The sequence below is a fragment of the Podarcis muralis genome, chromosome 14 (assembly GCF_964188315.1).
Source record: "Podarcis muralis chromosome 14, rPodMur119.hap1.1, whole genome shotgun sequence".
Taxonomy (NCBI): domain Eukaryota; kingdom Metazoa; phylum Chordata; class Lepidosauria; order Squamata; family Lacertidae; genus Podarcis; species Podarcis muralis.
The window spans coordinates 36,958,809-36,977,772 of NC_135668.1; the positions used below are offsets into that span (position 1 = coordinate 36,958,809).

The 18,964-nt window shown below is 46.3% G+C and overlaps 1 protein-coding gene across 1 annotated transcript in view; it reads right to left on the bottom strand.

The window, feature by feature from the left end:
* Nucleotides 1–18,964, bottom strand: part of FBXL16 (F-box and leucine rich repeat protein 16) — a 64,853-nt gene continuing 45,889 nt past the window's right edge. The window contains exons 3-6 of the mRNA XM_028706593.2: nucleotides 16,763–17,271; nucleotides 12,754–12,838; nucleotides 11,306–11,369; nucleotides 1–10,222 (exon numbers count right to left, since the gene is read on the bottom strand). Of these exons, the coding sequence (XP_028562426.1) occupies nucleotides 10,074–10,222; nucleotides 11,306–11,369; nucleotides 12,754–12,838; nucleotides 16,763–17,271 (807 nt within the window). The 3' untranslated portion in view covers nucleotides 1–10,073. The remainder of the gene's footprint in view (nucleotides 10,223–11,305; nucleotides 11,370–12,753; nucleotides 12,839–16,762; nucleotides 17,272–18,964) is intronic.

Below are 18,964 nucleotides of genomic sequence, written 5' to 3' on the forward strand. Positions count from 1 at the left end.
GGGGGGGGTGAAAGGTATTTAAAGTAATGATTCTAACAATAAGACGGTACTCTAGTGAAACCGAACAAGCAGTGATAAGATCAGAGTTCTAAGAAAGCGTACAGGAAGAGTGTGACCGTGTTCTCGAAAGACGGGCTCACCTACACCATATATTTGAAAAACATTTAACACACACCATTTCCCTCCAAAGAAACCTGGGAACTATAGTTAAGGGTGCTTGGAACTGTAGGTCTGTGAAGGGCCAACTGCAGTTTGCAGGATTCTTTGGCATAAGCTATGTGCTTTAAACATGCTAACAAATTTATGGTGTTTCCAGTAACTCACATATGTTGTATCTCGGTACTGCTGTCCTCAAAACAGAAATGGGTAGCCAAGCATGAGATGGATCATTCTGCTAAAGCTACGCATCAGGTTCATGGCAAAGGCCAGATCTGAACCAGAGACTTCCTGGCTCATAGCTCTTAGCCAGTCCACCGCAGCAGTCCTCACAGTTAAGATAATAAAAAGAGCCCTGTGGCATCAGACCAAAAGGTCCCTCTGCTCCACCATCCTGTTTTCACAATGACCAGATGCCAATGGGAAGCCTGGAAATGTGATCAATTATTTGCAGGAGAACATTATAGTTGTCCCAGAAAACGTGCCAACCTACTGTCATCTCAAAGCATAACATCGCAGAAAAAAACTATGGCACCCACTTTCATTTAGTAGTGACATAGCCTGCTTTGCTTGGGACTCGGCCACTGACTCCTCCACTGAGATGTTTCATTACAGTGCCTCCCTTGTCACCAATAATAATATGGTTGACTCCAGCAAGAGAAAGTGATTTCCTGGGAAAAACTCTGGTTCAATAATAAATCCTGATAGCACCCCTCTCCTTTAGAAGGAAAAAAATAAATACACGCACAAACATCCTTTCTGAAGGCACTCTCTGCTCCATGGCTTCTTGTTCTGCACCCCCAACCTCAAACCTTCCTTGCCTCTCCCTCCCCCCCATGAGAGTCTCAAGTGGGGCCATGGAAAACTCTGAACATTGTGGCGCAATTGACCCATGTGTTGTATCAGGTGAGAGCCAGGGCTGCTTGGCACATATAAACTCATAGAAGTGTAGAGTTGGATGGGACCATGATGGTTTTCTAGTCCAGCTGTCTCCAGTACAGGAATCTTTTGCCCAACATACAGTTCAAACATGTTTGTTTGTACAGTAGCTGTATATCTAAGATCAGGGATGTGGAACCTATGGCCTTCCAGGTGTTCTTGGACTCCAGCTCCCATTCAACCCAGCTAGCATGGCCGATGGCCAGGGATGATGGAAACTGTAGACTAGTAACATCAGATAGGACACCGTTTCCCCATCTCTGCCTAAGACTCTCTGGAATGTGAACCATTTCATGAGTAGGGATGGGCAAATCTGTCAATTTCAGTTTCTCTCAGTGTCTCCTTTTTCCAGTCCTAATTTCAGTTCTCTACATTTCCACATCAGTTTCATTTTTAAAGTGCTCATGAAAATACATCAGCATTCTTTGTGTGGATTTATGCACATTTTAAAAATTGAATTGAATTTATCCCCCACCCCTATTCACGGTGGATAACTGAATGTGTGAACGAGCTTCCACTGAAAAACACCCAGGATACAGTAAAAGTGCTGCATGCGGTATTAGATCTGTGGCAGTCCAATCACAAAGGGAGAAATGGAAAGCTGGTCCCACCACAACAGCTCTGCGGAGGTCAGTTCCATTTGGCTCCTCCACTTCCAGAATTTTAAGAACTGTTGCCTGAGTTTGCTTGTTTTCCTCTTCCCTCCATGTCCCCTTTCCCTTTTACTTTGTATCTTTTAGATTGTACACCTGTGGGCAGGGACTGTCTTTTTTTGTTATTGATCGCATGTAAGTTTCTCTGGGATACTTTTTGGATAAAGAGCAGAGTGGAAATGCTTTCATATAAGCTGCCTGCTTGTTGCATTCTGCAGGGGAGGCCCTGCTGGCAATTTGGCTGCCGAGTGAAGTTTTGGGAGCAGCGATGCGCAGCAGGGTGCTTTCTGTGGTGGCCCCTAAATTGTTGAATGCTATCCCTTCTGGGCTCATCACTGTATACCAGTGGTGTGCGGTGAATTTTTTCATAGGGGAACAATTAAGGCCAGAGGCACTAGCTTGTGAGGGGTGGGGTTGGTTGATATCATGCACTGTGATGTTGTAATGTCCTGATGTCATGCACACGAGCATCGCACCTCCCTCTCGGGCTTTGGGAAGGAGGTGCCAGGGCTCTGACAGGATGCTGGAGCCTTCCTGCCTCCTTGCAAAAGCCGGATGGGCTTTGGGAAGATGGCAGGATGGCTCCATCAGAGCCTTGTGCCTCCCTCCCTAAGCCAGGCAAAAGCTTCCCAGGCTTTGGGAAGGAGGCACCAGGGGAACATTTAGGGGACTAGCTTAGTCCCCTTAGTCCAATGGCCACACGCCACTGCTGTACACATTTTGACATCAGGTCAAGACCTCCATTTTGTATTGGCCTTTGGGTGTGGAAAATATTCTATGCAGTGTTGTTGTTTTCCAGGAGATACTCAAGGGTACACAATACTGGCACCTCTTGTTGTTGTTGTTGTTGTTGTTGTTGTTGTTGTTGTTAAAAAATGTGGGACTTACTGCAACAACTTCATGGTGGGTACCAGCACCTATTTTTCTAGGAAAAAACCCACTGATTATATAGATTAATTGTATTGAGTTGTCTGTAACCACATATTGAAGGGCCACATACTGAAGGGCCTATGAAAAAACAAACAACCTGCTGCTAGAGTCATCAGCTGATGAATGCACATATGATTACTAGCTTGTAGTAGCACAGTGGTGGGCTTTTTCCACAGGTAGCTCCAGTTTTGTGGAATGCTCCTCTGCAGATATACGAGATGCCCCATCAGTATTGGCATTCCACTGGATCTTGAATACACAAGCACTTCTCTGATCTCTCACTTGAGCTTTAACTGCTTTGCTGTTTTAATGGGCTTGTTTTTGTTGTTGTTTGATTTTATTGGTTTTATTGATTTGTATTGGTTTATGTTAACGTTTTGATGATGTTGTTTTCTCGTGTATCTTAATGATGTGTCTTTGTTTATTTTTATATTTTGTTTCACACTTGTAAATTACTTCGAAGCCACCTTGGCAATTAAGCTGCATTCAAATATATCAATCAATTAACTAAACACCTACCAGCTCTAAGATCTGCCGGCCTGTTGAATATTGTTATGAAGTAAGAACATTACATGAGTTTTTAAAGCTGATAGATGGAGAATCGAAAGTTTTCTCCTTTTCTTTTTTCTTCTCATCTTTATCTATTTTCTTTTAATTTTTATGTTAAAAATGCTTGATATTTGATATTTATTTCTTTATACTTTTTTTCCTTTGTTCTTTCAAGCTTTAATAAAAATTCAAGGGAGGGGAAACAATCTGCTGGTTTCAATGGGATTAAAACAATTTAACTGCCTGGTTACCAGTGTAAACAATTCATAGGGTGAAAGAAAACTCCATTATAGGAATGTTCACCCGATTTCTACATTAGAGACAATGGGTTTTTTGCATCAGTGGCCAGAGTTTTCCAATGACCCAAGCTTTGAGAAGCCTGAAGCTGGTAAAAATCAGATTCATTTCCCTTCATGCATTTATCATTGATCCAACACTCCCACCTACCAAACTTCAGGAGAGTTCAAAGGGGGGGACGGCGGCTCAAATTATGTGACTAGCAACCTCAGCTATGGCCCACAACAGACAAGAACCCCGACCCCAGTCCCACACTTACCCCACCCAAACCATCATGCACTTGGGGCAGGATGAGGAGGGCAGATTGAAAGAGCAGGAGGTTGTAAAACGTCATCTTAAAAAATAGCTTAAAGCTTTACAAAGATGTTATGGCAACGAAATTTTTTGTAATTAAAGTTCTGTTGTTGCTGTTTAAAAAAAGAAAGTGGTTGTCAAACCAAGTTTGTTCGTGTGAGTCCCATACAAATGAAAGAAGCCTGTGTGTGTGTCCAAACACATCCTTTGGAACGATGCAGGACCACTTTATCGCCAAGCACAGGAGGTCCATAGTCCATCCAGGACAGGTGGGTGCCTTTTGCTGTAATCCTGCCCAGGTGAGGTTTGCGTGGAGAAGCTGGGCCTCTATGCGGTGGCAGAGCTGAGCCAGTTGGTTGGCCCAAGCGGAGGGTTTATCGGATGATGATTGGTTGGGATGGATTTTTCCTGTTCACAGAAGATTCACAAACAAATTGAGTCTCCCCCCCCCCAAGCCCATCCCTCTTCATGCAAAATGACCCGCAGCGCTTCAACCCTCCCCCCCTCCCCAAGCTCTTTGAACCCAGACATCTAGTTGGGGTGTATCAAATGGTAAACATGGAATATCTTTCTTCTCTGTGGTCTCCTAAGCACCCCCAATGAGCAGGGAGCAAACCCCATGGCACCCCTATGGGGACTTGCTTCTGAGTAAACATGCCTTGGAAATTTGTAAAACAGGTTGGATGTGGTTACCATTAATCTCAGTGTATGGCAGGACTTTTAAAGATGGTTTCATTCTGGTTTCATTACTTTTTTTAGCTGCCTTGAGTCTCTTTGGAGAAATAGGTTGGGTAGAAATGTCTGAAATAAATAAACTAGGCCTGAATGGCTAAACAAGGGATGGAGAACCTGTGGCTTTCCTGATGTTGCATTGGCCATGCTAGCAGGGGCTGATGAGAGTTGCAGTCCAACAACATCTGGAGGGCCACAGGTTTACTAGCTCTCAGTTAATCTCATATTTATTTTACCTTATGTCTTTATCCAAACAAGCGAGGTGTTATGAAATGCTGCATGAGAGGGTTTTCCTTATTTATTTGGTTTTTTTAAAATGCAATTTTTTTTTAAATGAATGAATGAATGACTGGATATAACCTTCCTCTAAATCAGGCTTCAGCAACCTGGTGCCATCCAGAAGTTTTGAACTACAATTCCCATCAGTCCCAGCTGGTTGTAGTCCAGAACCTCCGAGATAATTTCTGGGGAATCCACAAAGAAAGGAAGCACTCTAGTTCTGCTAAGGAGATCTGCAGACATAGATCCCTGGCCAAGGAGGGTAAAAAACACATGAATTGCCATTGAATTTATAACAATTGAGCCAGAGTTCCAGGAACACATGGGAACTCTTTCTCAACCTTGAGAAGGAAAGATTAGGTAGATTCCATCAAACCTTACTTTGGTTGGTTTACTAGTCACTCCCAATGGCTGTGCTGGATGGAACAGATGGGTCCAAAACATCTGGAAGGCGCTAAGTTGGGAAAATCTCCGTTATACCTTTCGAGGAGATTCAGGGTCTTCTCGATAGGGTTTAATTCATAATAATCAAGCCATTGAGATATTGCAAACGGGTCATTGGCAATGGGTTTGGGTTTTACTTAATGGGTTTTCACCGGAAAGCTACAGCTGAATTAAATATGGGCTGGCAAGTTGATGTCGGTAACACTGTCTGGTCTCCTGCATGCATGAAGAAACACCCATCTCGAAACACCTTTAGCTGGGGAGAAAGGTTTAATGTTCTGAGAAGGCACCAGCTGGAGCTTGTTCATCCTCTGTTCTCTCCTGCCAATATACAGTAATGACTGGTGCCCACTAGTGAGGCAGAAATCAGAGGAGTCCAACAGGAGGCAGAGCCAGAGCCAACTCATTCTAGTTTTGTCCCCGTCCTCCTACTCCCTGCTGCATTCTGCAAGGGCAACACTGAGACTAAGGAGGAGGAAGCCAACAGGCAGTGCTGGCACCTCCTGGGTTGCATGTGAGTAAGAAGGCAGGTGGGTGGAGACTGGCTGGGGGCACCGTGATGGAGAAGCCTCCACTGCCAATATATAAGGAGGCAGGAGAGGCCAAGACTCAATGTAGGCCTAAGAGCTGCTGCCTTTGAGGGCTTTAGGGAGGCGGAGGCTGTAGCAAACCAGACCTTATCAGTTAACCTTGAAGAGGGAACCGCTTGCAGGGTATGTGAGAAAGCTACTGATAAGAGATGTGAAGTTAACGCCATAAATATGGGACGGAATTGTGAGGGGTTCTGCAACCAGAAAAGGGCAGGCAAATGCGGCGCTTGCTATGTGTGATGCAAAGAGTCCCCACCGGGACCATTTCATGCAGTAGAGGGCTCTAGAGCTCTGAGGATAATACTGAACCTAAACAGAGCTCTAAAAACTGAGAAGAAGGCAGTGAGTAATCTCACAGCTTCCAAAAAGAAAGTAAGTAAGTTGCTCTGTGTATTTTTGAAAACCTTTGATCCGTACATCTTTTAAAAGATGAATGAAATAATAGATTGTCATACAGTGGGGAGAGAGGGATGAGCAGGGAGTGGGAGATGGGGTGGGAGACTGTCCTCCTTTAGTGAGCAGTATCAATATAAAATGCATTACTAGTGCTGGAGCTGAATCCTCGGCTCAAATTAAGCCCCAGCGCAGTGATAATGCTGGGAAGACTCAACAGAGGTAGGGCTGGACAGTGCCTGTGGTCTCTTTCTGCTGGTATTGGGGATGATGGCTTAGCTGCAGGAAGAACGATGGGGACATTAGAATCAGAGGCTGCTTCTTCGGCATCACACATTCCTGTTTCTCCAAGCCACAGACTGGAGGAATATTGTTGTTCGGCGGTGGCTGGTGTCCATTGGGACTGGTGGGGCAGAAGGCAGGGAGGTCAACAGTAGGTGGCGCCAGAGCTAATGGCAGGCAGAGCCAACTAGTTCTACTTTTGCCCCCATCCTCCTGCCTGCTGGGTTCTACAAGGGCAACACAGGAGGGGGAAGTTGACAGGCAGTGCCACCTGCTGGACTGGTTGTAAGAAAGAAGGCAGGCATGTGAAGGCTGGCTGAGGGCAGACTGAGGTTGCCCTAATGGACCTGCCACTACAAAACCGTAATGAGAAGGCCACCAAAACACCATGAATAGGAAATGGCACAGTGTGTAGTAAAATATCTGGGGCTGGCCCAGAGCAATAAGTCAGCTATCACCAACCTGGCACACTCCAGGTGTTTCAAACTACAACTCCCATCAGCCCCAGCCAGCGCCAGGCGGGGAGGGCGGCAATAGGCAGTGCAGGTGGTTGCTTTGGGTGTTGGACTTCCAAGCGAGCCAGGTTAATTCAGGCAAAAGCCACTAGGGGGAGCTGAGACCTCCTTTCCCTAACCTTTGGGACAATGTTGCCTGGGTTGCGTGTACCATTTGCAACATCCCCTTTCTCTGCCTCTGAAGAACAGGACGCAATAGGCGATCAGCATCCATTCCTGCCCCTTTGCTTGTCCCGCCTGGGTGGAAAAAGGAAACAGGGCTGCAAACACCTGGAAAACCCGCAAGGAGGGCAGGCACTTGCCCCATACAACGAGATGCAAGAAGAGAGGCAGCAAAAGGCTTCTCCCTGAAAATCCCTCCTCTCATTTCTGCAGAAACACGGCACAAATCATGGCTTACATCCCTCAGTGCAATCCTAAGCATGCTTAGTCTGAAGTAAGGCCCACCATGTCCAACAGGTCTTACTCCCAGGTAAGGGTGCACAGGACTGCCACCGTGGTGACTTAGGCTAGCCTGCGGACACACACTTGCACCATCCAGCGAAATTGGAAGTAGCCTCTCTTTCTACCATTCCCCAAAAGGAGAAGGTGAGAAGCCTTCGCTGTTTGGAGGCGAGCTTCCTCCCTTTTCTTCCAAAGCAGTGAATTGGGCAGAAGGGTGTGTGTGTGTACAGGTGCTAGAGCGAGCGGCAATGGCAAGCGAGCATTGCTCATCAATAAAGCGGCAGCTCTAGCTGTCCCGACAGGAGATCCCGCCACCAGAATACAACGCGTCCTAGCTGCTTCAGAGGTGCCTGTCCTGATCCTGTAGCTAGCTGTGTCTCTTTGGGGTGGATCTCCATGGTAGCTTGCAGCAAGGGTAGGTGGATGGTTGGGAGTGGAGTGCCTGAGTTATTGAGGTTGCCCTCCAGCACCCGAGGGCCAACAGAGCCCCGAAAAGGACTTTGAAAAGCTACCAAGCAATGTTTAAAAAGAAGTCAAGGATCTTCAAGCAATGGCCAGCCCGATCCTTGACCCAGGAGAGGGCAGGGCAATAGACTCTGGAGTAGGGATGGGTAAACCTATCCATTTTGGTTTCTCAGTTTCCCAGTCTTAAATTGAGTTCTCCACATTTCCACGCCAGTTGGCATCTTTTCCTTTAAAAAGCCATCATGAAAACTCACCAGTATTTTCTTTAGTGTGAATTCTTCCTAATATACACTTTTTTTTTGCAAAGCAGTTTCCCTTGCTCTAATGAATTTCCCTACGTTATTTTCACTAACAAATGCATTGTTATGCACTCTTCACCCCAGTATATGCATATTTAATTTGCACATTTACTTGGCTGCGGAACTGCATTGCAAAATTCAGAGAAGTGCGAAGGAGGGCCGTAGTTTTGGTTTGTGTATCATTACAGAAAGTGTGGATTAGGTAAATTCGAATTCGAACACAAACTGAATCGAATCTCTCCCTCACCCCTACTCCGCATTGCCCACTTCGGTTGGCAGGGTTGCGTAAGGAAAGGAGGGAACTGGTGTGTAAGGGGGTGGTTTGCGGGAGGTTCAGGGAAGGAGATGCCTCCATCTCCTCTGGGCGGAAGCAGAAGACACAGCTGAAAAATCCCTGTGCATCAGTAAATGGAACGTGGATGGAAATACAAAGCCACGCCAGCTTTACACTGGAACAGACAAGCCGAGCCCGGGGTCAAGGCTGCTACCCACAGCCCTGCCCAAGGCGAAGCAAAATCCAGAGTCTACCTTACCACAAGACGGAAGCAAGCGAGCATGCAAAAGCTGCGGGTTTGTTCCGAAGAGAGGAAGAAGAGAAGAAGAAGAAGGAGAAAAAACCCTTCATCATTAGCAAAATAATAAGAATAATAATTTTTTTAAAAAACCCAGAGGGAGGCAGATGGCTGTCTGCCAAGCATGGCATGACCTTAGGGTCAGCCAGGATTGTTCAGATGACTGTTTGTTAAATCCATTTCCTGGGAAACATTTGCTCCTTGGTTTGCTCTCTTCATGTGAAGATGACTTACAGTCAACACACCAGCTTTTGCCTGTGGGAGCACCCATCCACCCCGGTCTCCCAAGAGTCACGGGGACAAGCGCCAAGGCTTTCTTTCACAGCGTTGATCGGTTTGCTTATTCTATCATTTTCTTCCCTCCCTTGTCTCCTCCTATAAACACTTCATTGCAGCGTCCCATTCTTGGAATCCAGAGGTGGAACCCAACACGCATCCGTAATCGCTCCATTATTCATCCTTAACCGACTTTCCTCTATCTCTTTTCTTCAGCTTTCCACCTCTACCTCGAACGACGCCGACTGTTTCAACCGAAGGCTCGGCCATCCAGAATCCATACCTGGGAAGGCCATCAAGGGGGTCTCTCTCCCCTTATTCTTGCATTACAACCCACCCAAGACCGGGCGGGGGGGGGGGGGGGACACAGGCGAACCTCTACCCACCAGCACTTGGCCGGAAACCACTTTTCATCCAGCACTGAGCGGCAGCAGCTTTTGCCACCAACTTGCCAATCTGCCACAGTGGTTTCTTGTTTCTTTCCATATACCACTTTGTTTGTTTTTCATTTGTGTTTTTCTTTTTTTTGTTTTTGTGTTTTTTTTTAAGCATCGTTATTTTTTTCCAAAAATTAAGATTTCAGGACAGATCACTACAAGGAAGACGGGAGGTGATGGAGGCATGGGGGTTTTACAAACTTGAGGAGGGATTTCTTCCAAGTTGCCACTGCCACGGCTTCATGGGACGTGGACGCACATGCAAAGTGCGCTGGTCATTGGTACGCACGATCTAACTCTTGGCTTACGATTTGCCACACGTTGCGTTGATCTCTCTCTCTCGCTCAGTGTACATGTGAGTGCATGTGTGGTTTATAAGTCACAGCATCTCTCCCGGAAAAGAAAATATATATATATAGATATATTAAATGAATAAATAAAACCATGACTCTGATTGGTTGGTCAGTGCTGGGTTGGGATTGGAGGACCTGGCTCCAGACGATGGTCAGATTCTTCCAGGGAGCGGCTTACTCGATCACCATGCAACGGGGCAAGTGTTGGGAAAAATATTTGAAAAGCTCTGGAGTGGCCCCTGGACAATTTGTCAACTCGAGTTCTTCTAAGTCTTGAAGCTGGACGAGGCCCGAGAGCCCAGTTGTGGTCAGGAGAGGACAGCCTGGGAAGACCAAAATCAGAGAGCACCCCATGAACGAGAAGCAACTCATTCAGACGACCACAACTTACAGCAAGCAAGGCTAACAATGGTCACATTCACACGTCACATTTAAAGCACTCTGATTCCACTTTTAACAGCCCCCTGCAAAGTGGGATTAACTGTGAAACCACTCTGGGAACTGTAGTTCCAGGAAGGGAACAGGGGCCTCCTAACAACCCTCAGCAGCTCCCAGAAATCTTTGGGGGAAGCCAGGCCCGTTCAAAGTGGTGTCATAGTGCTTTACATGTGTGGTGTTAATGTGGCCTCAGAAGTCATCCCCACTGAATTCAGCTGAAGCTATTCTAGGGACACGTGAATTCATTAGTTTTGGTTTCTCTCGGTTTCTCATTTCTCTGGCCTCAAGTTCAGTTCTCCACAATTCCACACTAGTTCAATATTCTTTTAAAAAAGTTAGCATGAAACTGCATCAGTATTTTAGTGCAAATTTATCCTAATATACACATTTTATGCAATTTGGCTGGTTACACATTTTTGTATGCCACTTCCTTGAACACAATGCATTTTTATAATATTATTTTCACAAATATAAGTATTTTAATAGACATTTTACCTCAGTTGTATGCATTTTTGTGCCCATTATTGTCATTCTCATGAGGCAATGCAGCCCTTAGGCCAGGCTTCCTCATCCTTGGCCCTCCAGATGTTTTTGGCCTACAACTCCCATGATCCCTAGCTAGCAGGACCAGTGGTCAGAGATGCTGGGAATTGTAGTCTCAAAACATCTGGAGGGCAGATGTTGAGGAAGCCTGCCTTAGGCAGAAAAGGGTTTCCCGCCTCTGAAGTAGAATGACCAAAGAAATGAGTATTATCAATTCCCTTTCTCCACTTTCAGCTTTCTGGGGAGAGGGGGAGGTAGTGTGTAATCCCTAGCCAAAGTTTCCCTTATTTTCCTTTTGCCCTGCCCCCACCCCACACAAAAGAATGTGGTGACAGTGTTTGTATGAATGAGTTTCTCAGCAAAGTGGTGGGTTCAAATGGATTCATGACATGCATCAGAAAATTTCCCCTTAGTTTGGCTCTCACCAGCAACAGACAAGAGGCGTAAACTTCTCATTCCCAGCAGATGCTTCAGGCCAAAATCTTGAACCTGAAACAGGAGAGAAGGAGGGAGGATTTGTGAGCCTGAATTGCTATTACTTGAGAAGCAAGTGGGTTACGTCTGTTAACTATGCTTGTTTTTAAGACCTGAAGTCTTGCCAATATGGGGGTATTCTATTGGCATGGGTGCCAACTGTGAAATAACCATAGCTGTCAACTTTTCCCTTTTCTTGCAAGGAATCCTATTCGGAGTAAGGGAATTTCCCTTAAAAAAAGGAAAATGTTGACAGCTATGTAAATGACCTTTCTAGAGAACTCTGGGGCAACCTTTGGCCCTTCAGATGTTGCTGAACTACAGCTCCTATAAGCCCTGGACACTGGCCATGCATGCTGGGGATTATGGGAGTTGTAGTTCATTAACAACTGGAGAGCTGAATGGCTGTTAGGCGGAAGATGGAGCAGACTGGTTCTCTGTTACTGCAGATGACAACATTAGGAGAAACTTCCTGATGGCTAGAGCTGTTCAGCAGTGGAACACTCTGCTTCAGGAAGCAGGGGGCTCTCTTTGACTTGAGATCTAGCAGCAGAGGCCTACCCAAAGATACCGCAGCTGCATCCTGTATTGTAGATCTTACACTGAGAAAGAAATTGGACCAGATGACCAACTCTATGTCTGTCCGTATTTTCATCAACGAAATATTGGAGCAGTGGAGGTCGGTCCATTTGGGAAAATAGGGCACTGTCCCATCAGCCTCAGTCTGCCCTCAGCCAGCCCCCACCTGTCTGCCTTTCCTACCTACAGCCCATCCAAGATGTGGCACTAGCTGTCAACTTCCTCCTCCTTAAGTCTCTTTGGTTGTCCTTGTAGAACTCAGCAGGGAAAAGGATGGAGACAAAACTAGAATTAGTTGGCTGTGCCTGTCATTGGCTCTGGCTAGTCCCAATGGGCACCAGCCATCACCGTTGTAAGTCCTTCAAATAGAGGACTCACCTCCCCAAAGGTGAGGCTACAGGACCACCTGAAGCTCCAGAATATTGTCATTTGCCAACTGACCTGGCAGCTGCCACCACTTGCCAGCTGTTGGGGAAGAGAGCAGGAAGCAGGGATTGCTTAAAGGGAGACCCCAAAATCTTTCCCACCTCCCCAACCTCTTTATAGCCTCTGCCAACAGATTGAAGGAACCAGGCTGCTCTTTCCCCATTACCAGAGGATTCTTGGGGGCTGCCCAAGAGATTGTGCCCCTTGAAGATAAGGTGGCATCCCACCCTGCTTTCCACACACAAAAGTTGGCTAGAGCTGCTATTGAATTGTACTTCAAGCCTAACAAAGAAAGTCATGTCAGGGGGAGAGCTGCCCCTGTTGCCCCTCAACATTTGCCTCCAGAGGCACTTGCATCAGTCTATTAGTAGGGCCAGCCCTGTCTATTACCTACCTGGCAGCACCAACGGAGGTATAAGTTCCTAAGAGATGACATGGTGGACAAGTAACTGAGCCCGGTATCTGTGATCCGCACACACCTGCAAGAGAGTTGGGAAAAATCGCAACTGTGAGGAGGAAGGCATGAACTATAGGAGCAAGGGGAAAGGGGGGACTTCTCAACTGCCCAGTCCCTTTTTATTATTGATATAAAGTAGCAGTATAATTTATGTTTTTAAATGCCTTTTTTATGCTGAGATGAGTAATGTATGGATTCCATAGTTTGAGAGCTGGAATATTAGAAAATGTACCATAATACAAATTAAATTAATTCAATAATTCAATAAATAAATAATTCAATATATCTATCTTTTGAAGAGTTGTTTCTTTGTTTGCTCCACGTCTGGACAGCTCTTAATATATCCTAACCCAATTTTGCAGGATGGATTCTTCAGTCAAGGAGCAGGTTCCGTCTGTGTTTGGATACAGTTGGAAGCCATTTGGAATCAAGATGGCGGGTCACACCTTTCAAAACTGTACTGATCTTAACAACTGATTTCAAAACTGAATCGACATTTTCCCCCTTAGAATTCCCTAGTGAAGCCAAATATGAGGCTGCCAGTGTGATATAATTCAATAGATTTTATTTATATGATGTATGATGCTGTTGATGAATACAATACCTTTATGTACTAAGTACTGTATGTGCTGAAATATTGTATGTACCATATTTTTTAATATTAGTAATACTAGATACAATTTTTAAAAAGCTGGAGCAGCAGGCATGGGGGGAAAGCAGGGGACCTTTTGATGGTACAGTTTCTAAAACCATCAGGTTGTATCATAGAATCATAGAGTTGGAATAGACCACAAGGGCCATCGAGTCCAACCCCCTGCCAAGCAGGAAACACCATCAGAGCACTCCTGACATATGGTTGTCAAGCCTCTGCTTAAAGACCTCCAAAGAAGGAGACTCCACCAAACTCCTTGGCAGCAAATTCCACTGTCGAACAGCTCTTACATATCAAATGTTAGTTCTACTCAGAGTTATGTCCATTAATTGCAAAGAGTGTACTCTGAGTAAAACTTAGTTGGCTACACTCCAGCCTTTCCAAATGTGTTGCCATGAAAACCTGGGCAATGTGCATTTTAAAACAAATTGACATCACATTTTTAATGAAACACCAATAAACTGAACAGCAGCAGTTGTCAGAGGACCAAACTAGACTATGCATTAAATGCATGTATGCATTGCTATGCATTTTGTACTGGAAGGAAGGAACCTGGGAGATGGGGCAGGGGGGTGTTTCTCGGTGACATCAGAGTGGACAGCCAATCAGTGCTGTGCACTTTGAAGCTTTCAGAACTGTGTCGCCCAATCCTCTTCATCAGAGCTCCATTCTGGAGAGGCACAAGTGCATTTTGAGCTGACTACTTAGAAGACATCTCCACATCCAGAAAAAGCTTCCAGATGAGGATTTAAATTTGGAGACAGGTCTTGGAGAAATTGCACACGGGTTATTGGCAAAAGATTTTTTTAAAATAAGATTTTCTTCTAAAAAGGTAAATCCAGATTAACTTGGTGGCGAGGGCATACAAAAGTTGGTATTTTGATGCCAATGACGCCATGTGGACACTGGCATGATTAAGGAGCACCCATCACCCCAAAACAGGTCTCTTCCAAGTGTCCTTTTTATTGTGCATTCATGATGATTTGTGCTCATGATGTTTGTGGGATGGTCACACGTGACCCTACATTCATGACTGGTTGCACCCGTAGAACCTTTGGGGCAGCCATACTGCTTCATTTCCAGGTAGCGCATCACCTGCAACTTCCTTGTTGGCTTTGCTCTGCTTCCATAGTCAGAGGCATTGTGCTCCTGAATACCAGTTTTTGGAAGCCCCCCAAAGAGGAGGATGCTCTTGTCTGGGGGAACAGGATGTTGGACTTGGACCACTGGTCTCATCTAGCATTTCTTCTTATGTTCATAGGAGCATTGGCCTCTGCCTTACTCCAAGTAAGACAATTGGTCCATCTAGCTCAGTGTTGTCTATACTACCTAGCAGAGACTCTCCAGGATCCAAGACAGGGTTGTTTCCTATCTGGAGATGCCACAATGTCCTGGAATGGGTGGGGAGGTGTTGCCTCACTTTTGTTGCACTTCTGTACAGGAATAATTTGGTAGCATTGGAAAACCACCGCAGAACAGCTAAGCAAGCAGAATAAACTTACCACAAATGCCCTATGATTGTGTCAAGCACATGTTGCGGAATACGCACACTATAGTCTGGAGAGACCCACAGATTCTCTGCATGTGCTAGGATAACTCACAAGGGGGCAGCATTGAATTAGAGAAGCTTCACTGACTGTGCAGTCCCTAGGCTGAGGGGAGGGCCTTTCCAGATGCCCAGAGATCAGAAGCTACACGCACAACTGGTACCTGAAGTTATGGGTGGGGAGGCAGCTGAGACAATTAGTGCCTTGGCGTAACTGGAGCCAGACAATGATGGAGAGAGCCAGCTTGGTGTAGTTGTTAGGATGCCAGGCCAGGACACAGAAGAAGAGGGTTCAAATTAGCCCTGAAGCTCATTGGTGGGCTTTGGGCCAGTCAGCATCTCTCAGCCTCACCTACCTCACAGGGTGGTTGTGAGGATAAAACGAGAAGTATATAGTCCACCATGAGCTTATTGGAGGAAAGGTGGGCTAGAAACATAATCTCATATAAAGACGTTGCACCAGCAGGGTCATCTACAGCAGTGTTTCCCAACCTTGTGCCTCCAGCTGTTTTTGAACTACAACTCCCATCATCCCTGACTAGCAAGACCAGTGGCAAGGGATGATGGGAATTGTAGTCCAAAAACAGCTGGAGGCACAAGGTTGGGAAACACTGATCTACAGCAGCAAGTGGAAATGAGCCACAGGTGTTTGGAGATCAAGGCTAGAACACTGCTCCTTGAGGCACTGCAGTTCCCTGGAAACCCCTTGGTTTCATGGGGACCAAGCTGCATTGCAGGCAGATAGGCAGCTGCCTCATTGTATCAACCAGGCCACTGGTCCATCTAGCTCAGTACTTGTCTACAATGACTGGCAGTGGCTCTCTAGGGTTTCAGGCAAGAGGGCATTCCCAGCCCTACCAGGAGATGTTGGGAATTGAATCTGAGACCTTGTGCATGCTAAGCAGGTGCTCTACCCCTGAGCTATGGGCCACCCCTGGTCCCCACCTTGCCTGCTCTGACTCTGCCCTATCAGCAAGCGTCTCTGCTGCAATCAGCTTCCCTTGAGCCTTGAGTTACGATGGGAGAAACTGCTGCACAGACGTCTCTCCTTGTTTTGCCCCTCTGGAAACAGGCCCAGTCCATTTTAAACTGTACCATTAGCTTCTAACCCTTTCAGTGGTTCTCAACCTGTGGGTCCCTAGATGTTGTTGGACTACAACTCCCATCATCCCTGAGTTCTGGCCTTGCTAGCTAGGGATGATGGGAGTTGTAGTCCAACAACATCTGGGGACCCACAGGTTGAGAACCGCTGCAGATTGTTGTGTGTCTGTGCTAGAACCAAGCCCTAGGGTTGTAGGAAGCCATTTAGCTCAGTATTGTCTACACCAGGGGTTGTCAACCTGTTATCTACTGCCCACTAGTGGGCGTTTCAGGATTCCAGGTGGGCGGTAGAAGCCGAATCCTCCTTCCATTGAACACTGGTGGGCGGTAAGGAAACTTTACCATCAAGAAAGATGCATTAGTGCATTTATAAAAGGTATAAAAAGGTTGACTACCCCCGGTCTACACTAACCAGCAGCAGATCTCCAGGCTTTTCAGACAGGGGAAACATTCCTACCTGGAGGTGATGAATATCAAACCTAAGACCTTCTGCATGCCAAGCAGGTGCTCTGCCACTGATCTATATGGCCTGGTTTCTGAGCTCAGCTGAGGCCTGGCAAGATATTTAGCCATTGCTCAGCATATCATGCTTCAATCCTCCATCCCATCCTCTGTGAAACTTCAAGAGGGCTCAGTTCTCTACCTACCTATCAAGGACCAGCTCCTCCAGCTTGTGCAGGTCACAGGCAATGTACTCCAAGGCCATGTCTGTGATCCGAGGACACCATGACAGGTCCAAGCTTCGGAGTTTGCGGAGGTTCTCTGCCACCAGCTCCACGCCATCGTCCGTCACCTTAGAGCAGCCAGAGAGGCTGAGGACACTCAGGTTAGGGAGGCTGTGCACCATGTTGACCACCCCGTGGTTTGTGATCTCCCAGCAGGAGTTCAGGCGGAGGGTGTGGGTTGTGTAACCCTGCTTGGCAGTGAAGTAGGCTAGGGCCGTGTCCGTCACATGATAGGCTTGGAGATTCAGCTCGGTCAAGTTGGGCAGCAGCTGGGAGATGGCGGCAATGGCGTCGTCGGCCACGTTGATGCAGTCGCTGACGCTCAGGGAAGTGATGCGGGCATTCAGGCTCGACCAGAGGCCAGCTTCGGTGAAATCATTACACCCGGACAGTTCCAGCCGCAACACCCCTTGCATCTGTTCCAGCATGACCTGAGAAAGGGAAAACACAGATTTCATTTTGAGGGAGGGGATCGTAGAGTGGCAAAGCTGGAAAGGACACCAGACATCGTCTAAGCCAGGGATCAGCGGGCATCAGACTTGTGGATGGGGACAGAGGTGTAGTAGTCTGAGGTCACCTAGGGTTAGGTAAAGGTAAAGGTACCCCTGACCATTTGGCCCAGTCGTGACTGACTCTGGGGTTGCGGCGCTCATCTCGCTTTATTGGCTGGGGGAGCCGGTGTACAGCTTCCAGGTCATGTGGCCAGCATGACTAAGCCACTTCTGGTGAACCAGAGCAGCGCACGGAAACGCCGTTTACCTTCCCGCCAGAGAGGTACTTATTTATCTACTTGCACTTTGACGTGCTTCCGAACTGCTAGGTTGGCAGGAGCAGGGACCGAGCAACGGGAGCTCACCCTGTCACGGGGATTTGAACCGCTGACCTTCTGATCGGCAAGTCCTAGGCTCTGTGGTTTAACCCACAGCGCCACCTGCATCCCCACCTAGGGTTAAAGACCTGTTAATATTTCTCCAGCAGGGTTTGTGTCTCCAGCATCCTTGAGCCGTCCAATCAATAGGAAGGGGAGCTTTTTAGCCAGTGAGAAGAGGTCTTTCTGACACTTTGTGCTGATTGCAGCCAATCAGAGTGGAAGGAGGTGAGCGGCCCTAAGTAATGGCTGAGTGGGGATTGGAACCTTTGTCTCCCAGGTCTGACACTCAACTACTATGCCACACTGGCTAAGCAACATTGGGAGGGCCAAAGGTTCCCCACCCTCCTGCTCTTTTGAACCAAGTGGGGCTTACTCTCAAGCAGACACATGTAGGTGCGTACTGCAAATTACCTACAAGGTATGTGTACTTGGAAGTAAGTCCCACTGAGTTCAAAGGTGCTTCCTCTGATGCAACTGTACAATAGTATTGCAGCTTTCACCCACCTCATGCTCTCTCAAAGAGAGAGAAAAAAGAAGAGAATCACACTCTACGGATGCTCAAGAAACTGAATTTCCTTAAATTCCATTGGGAATAGACTTGATCTGCGCATTCCAACCTTATCCATGGATTGGAATGAAATTATTCTCCAGATTTTGCACTTCTCTGAATTTTGCAAGACACTCCTCAGATCCCAACAGTTACTTAAATTGCCAACAAGCCAACAATTATTTAATTTGCATATTTTAGGGTAAGATAGGTTTAGAAAGGCATACACCTAGAGGCAGCTTTTTGGGAGGTGGTGCTCCTAGGAATTAATTTAATAACAAAACAAAATTTGATACCAATCCCTCCATTAGAATTACTGGGGATATGAGAGGGGCCAAATGAAGATGATTTGGATAAAGAATTGACTCTGTATCTTTCTCTTAAGAATTGATTCTGTATGTATTGTTAGCTGCTAGGATGGTTATCACAAGAAAATGCAAACATTTAGAGGAGTTCAATAAGGATTTATAGTGTAGTCAAATCTGGTCCATAGCTGTTGCTGAAAAACTAATTCAAAAATTAAGGTATACTAACAGACAATCAGAAAAAGATTCAATTTCAACTAAGTGGCAAAATTTTATATGATGATAACAACGTTCAAAAGCCTCCTGTGAATTATGCTACTGTCTGGAACTCTTAGTAACATTTCAGCTTTCCTGATATTTATGAATAAAGTAAACTTTTTTTTAAAGTTACTACCCTACAA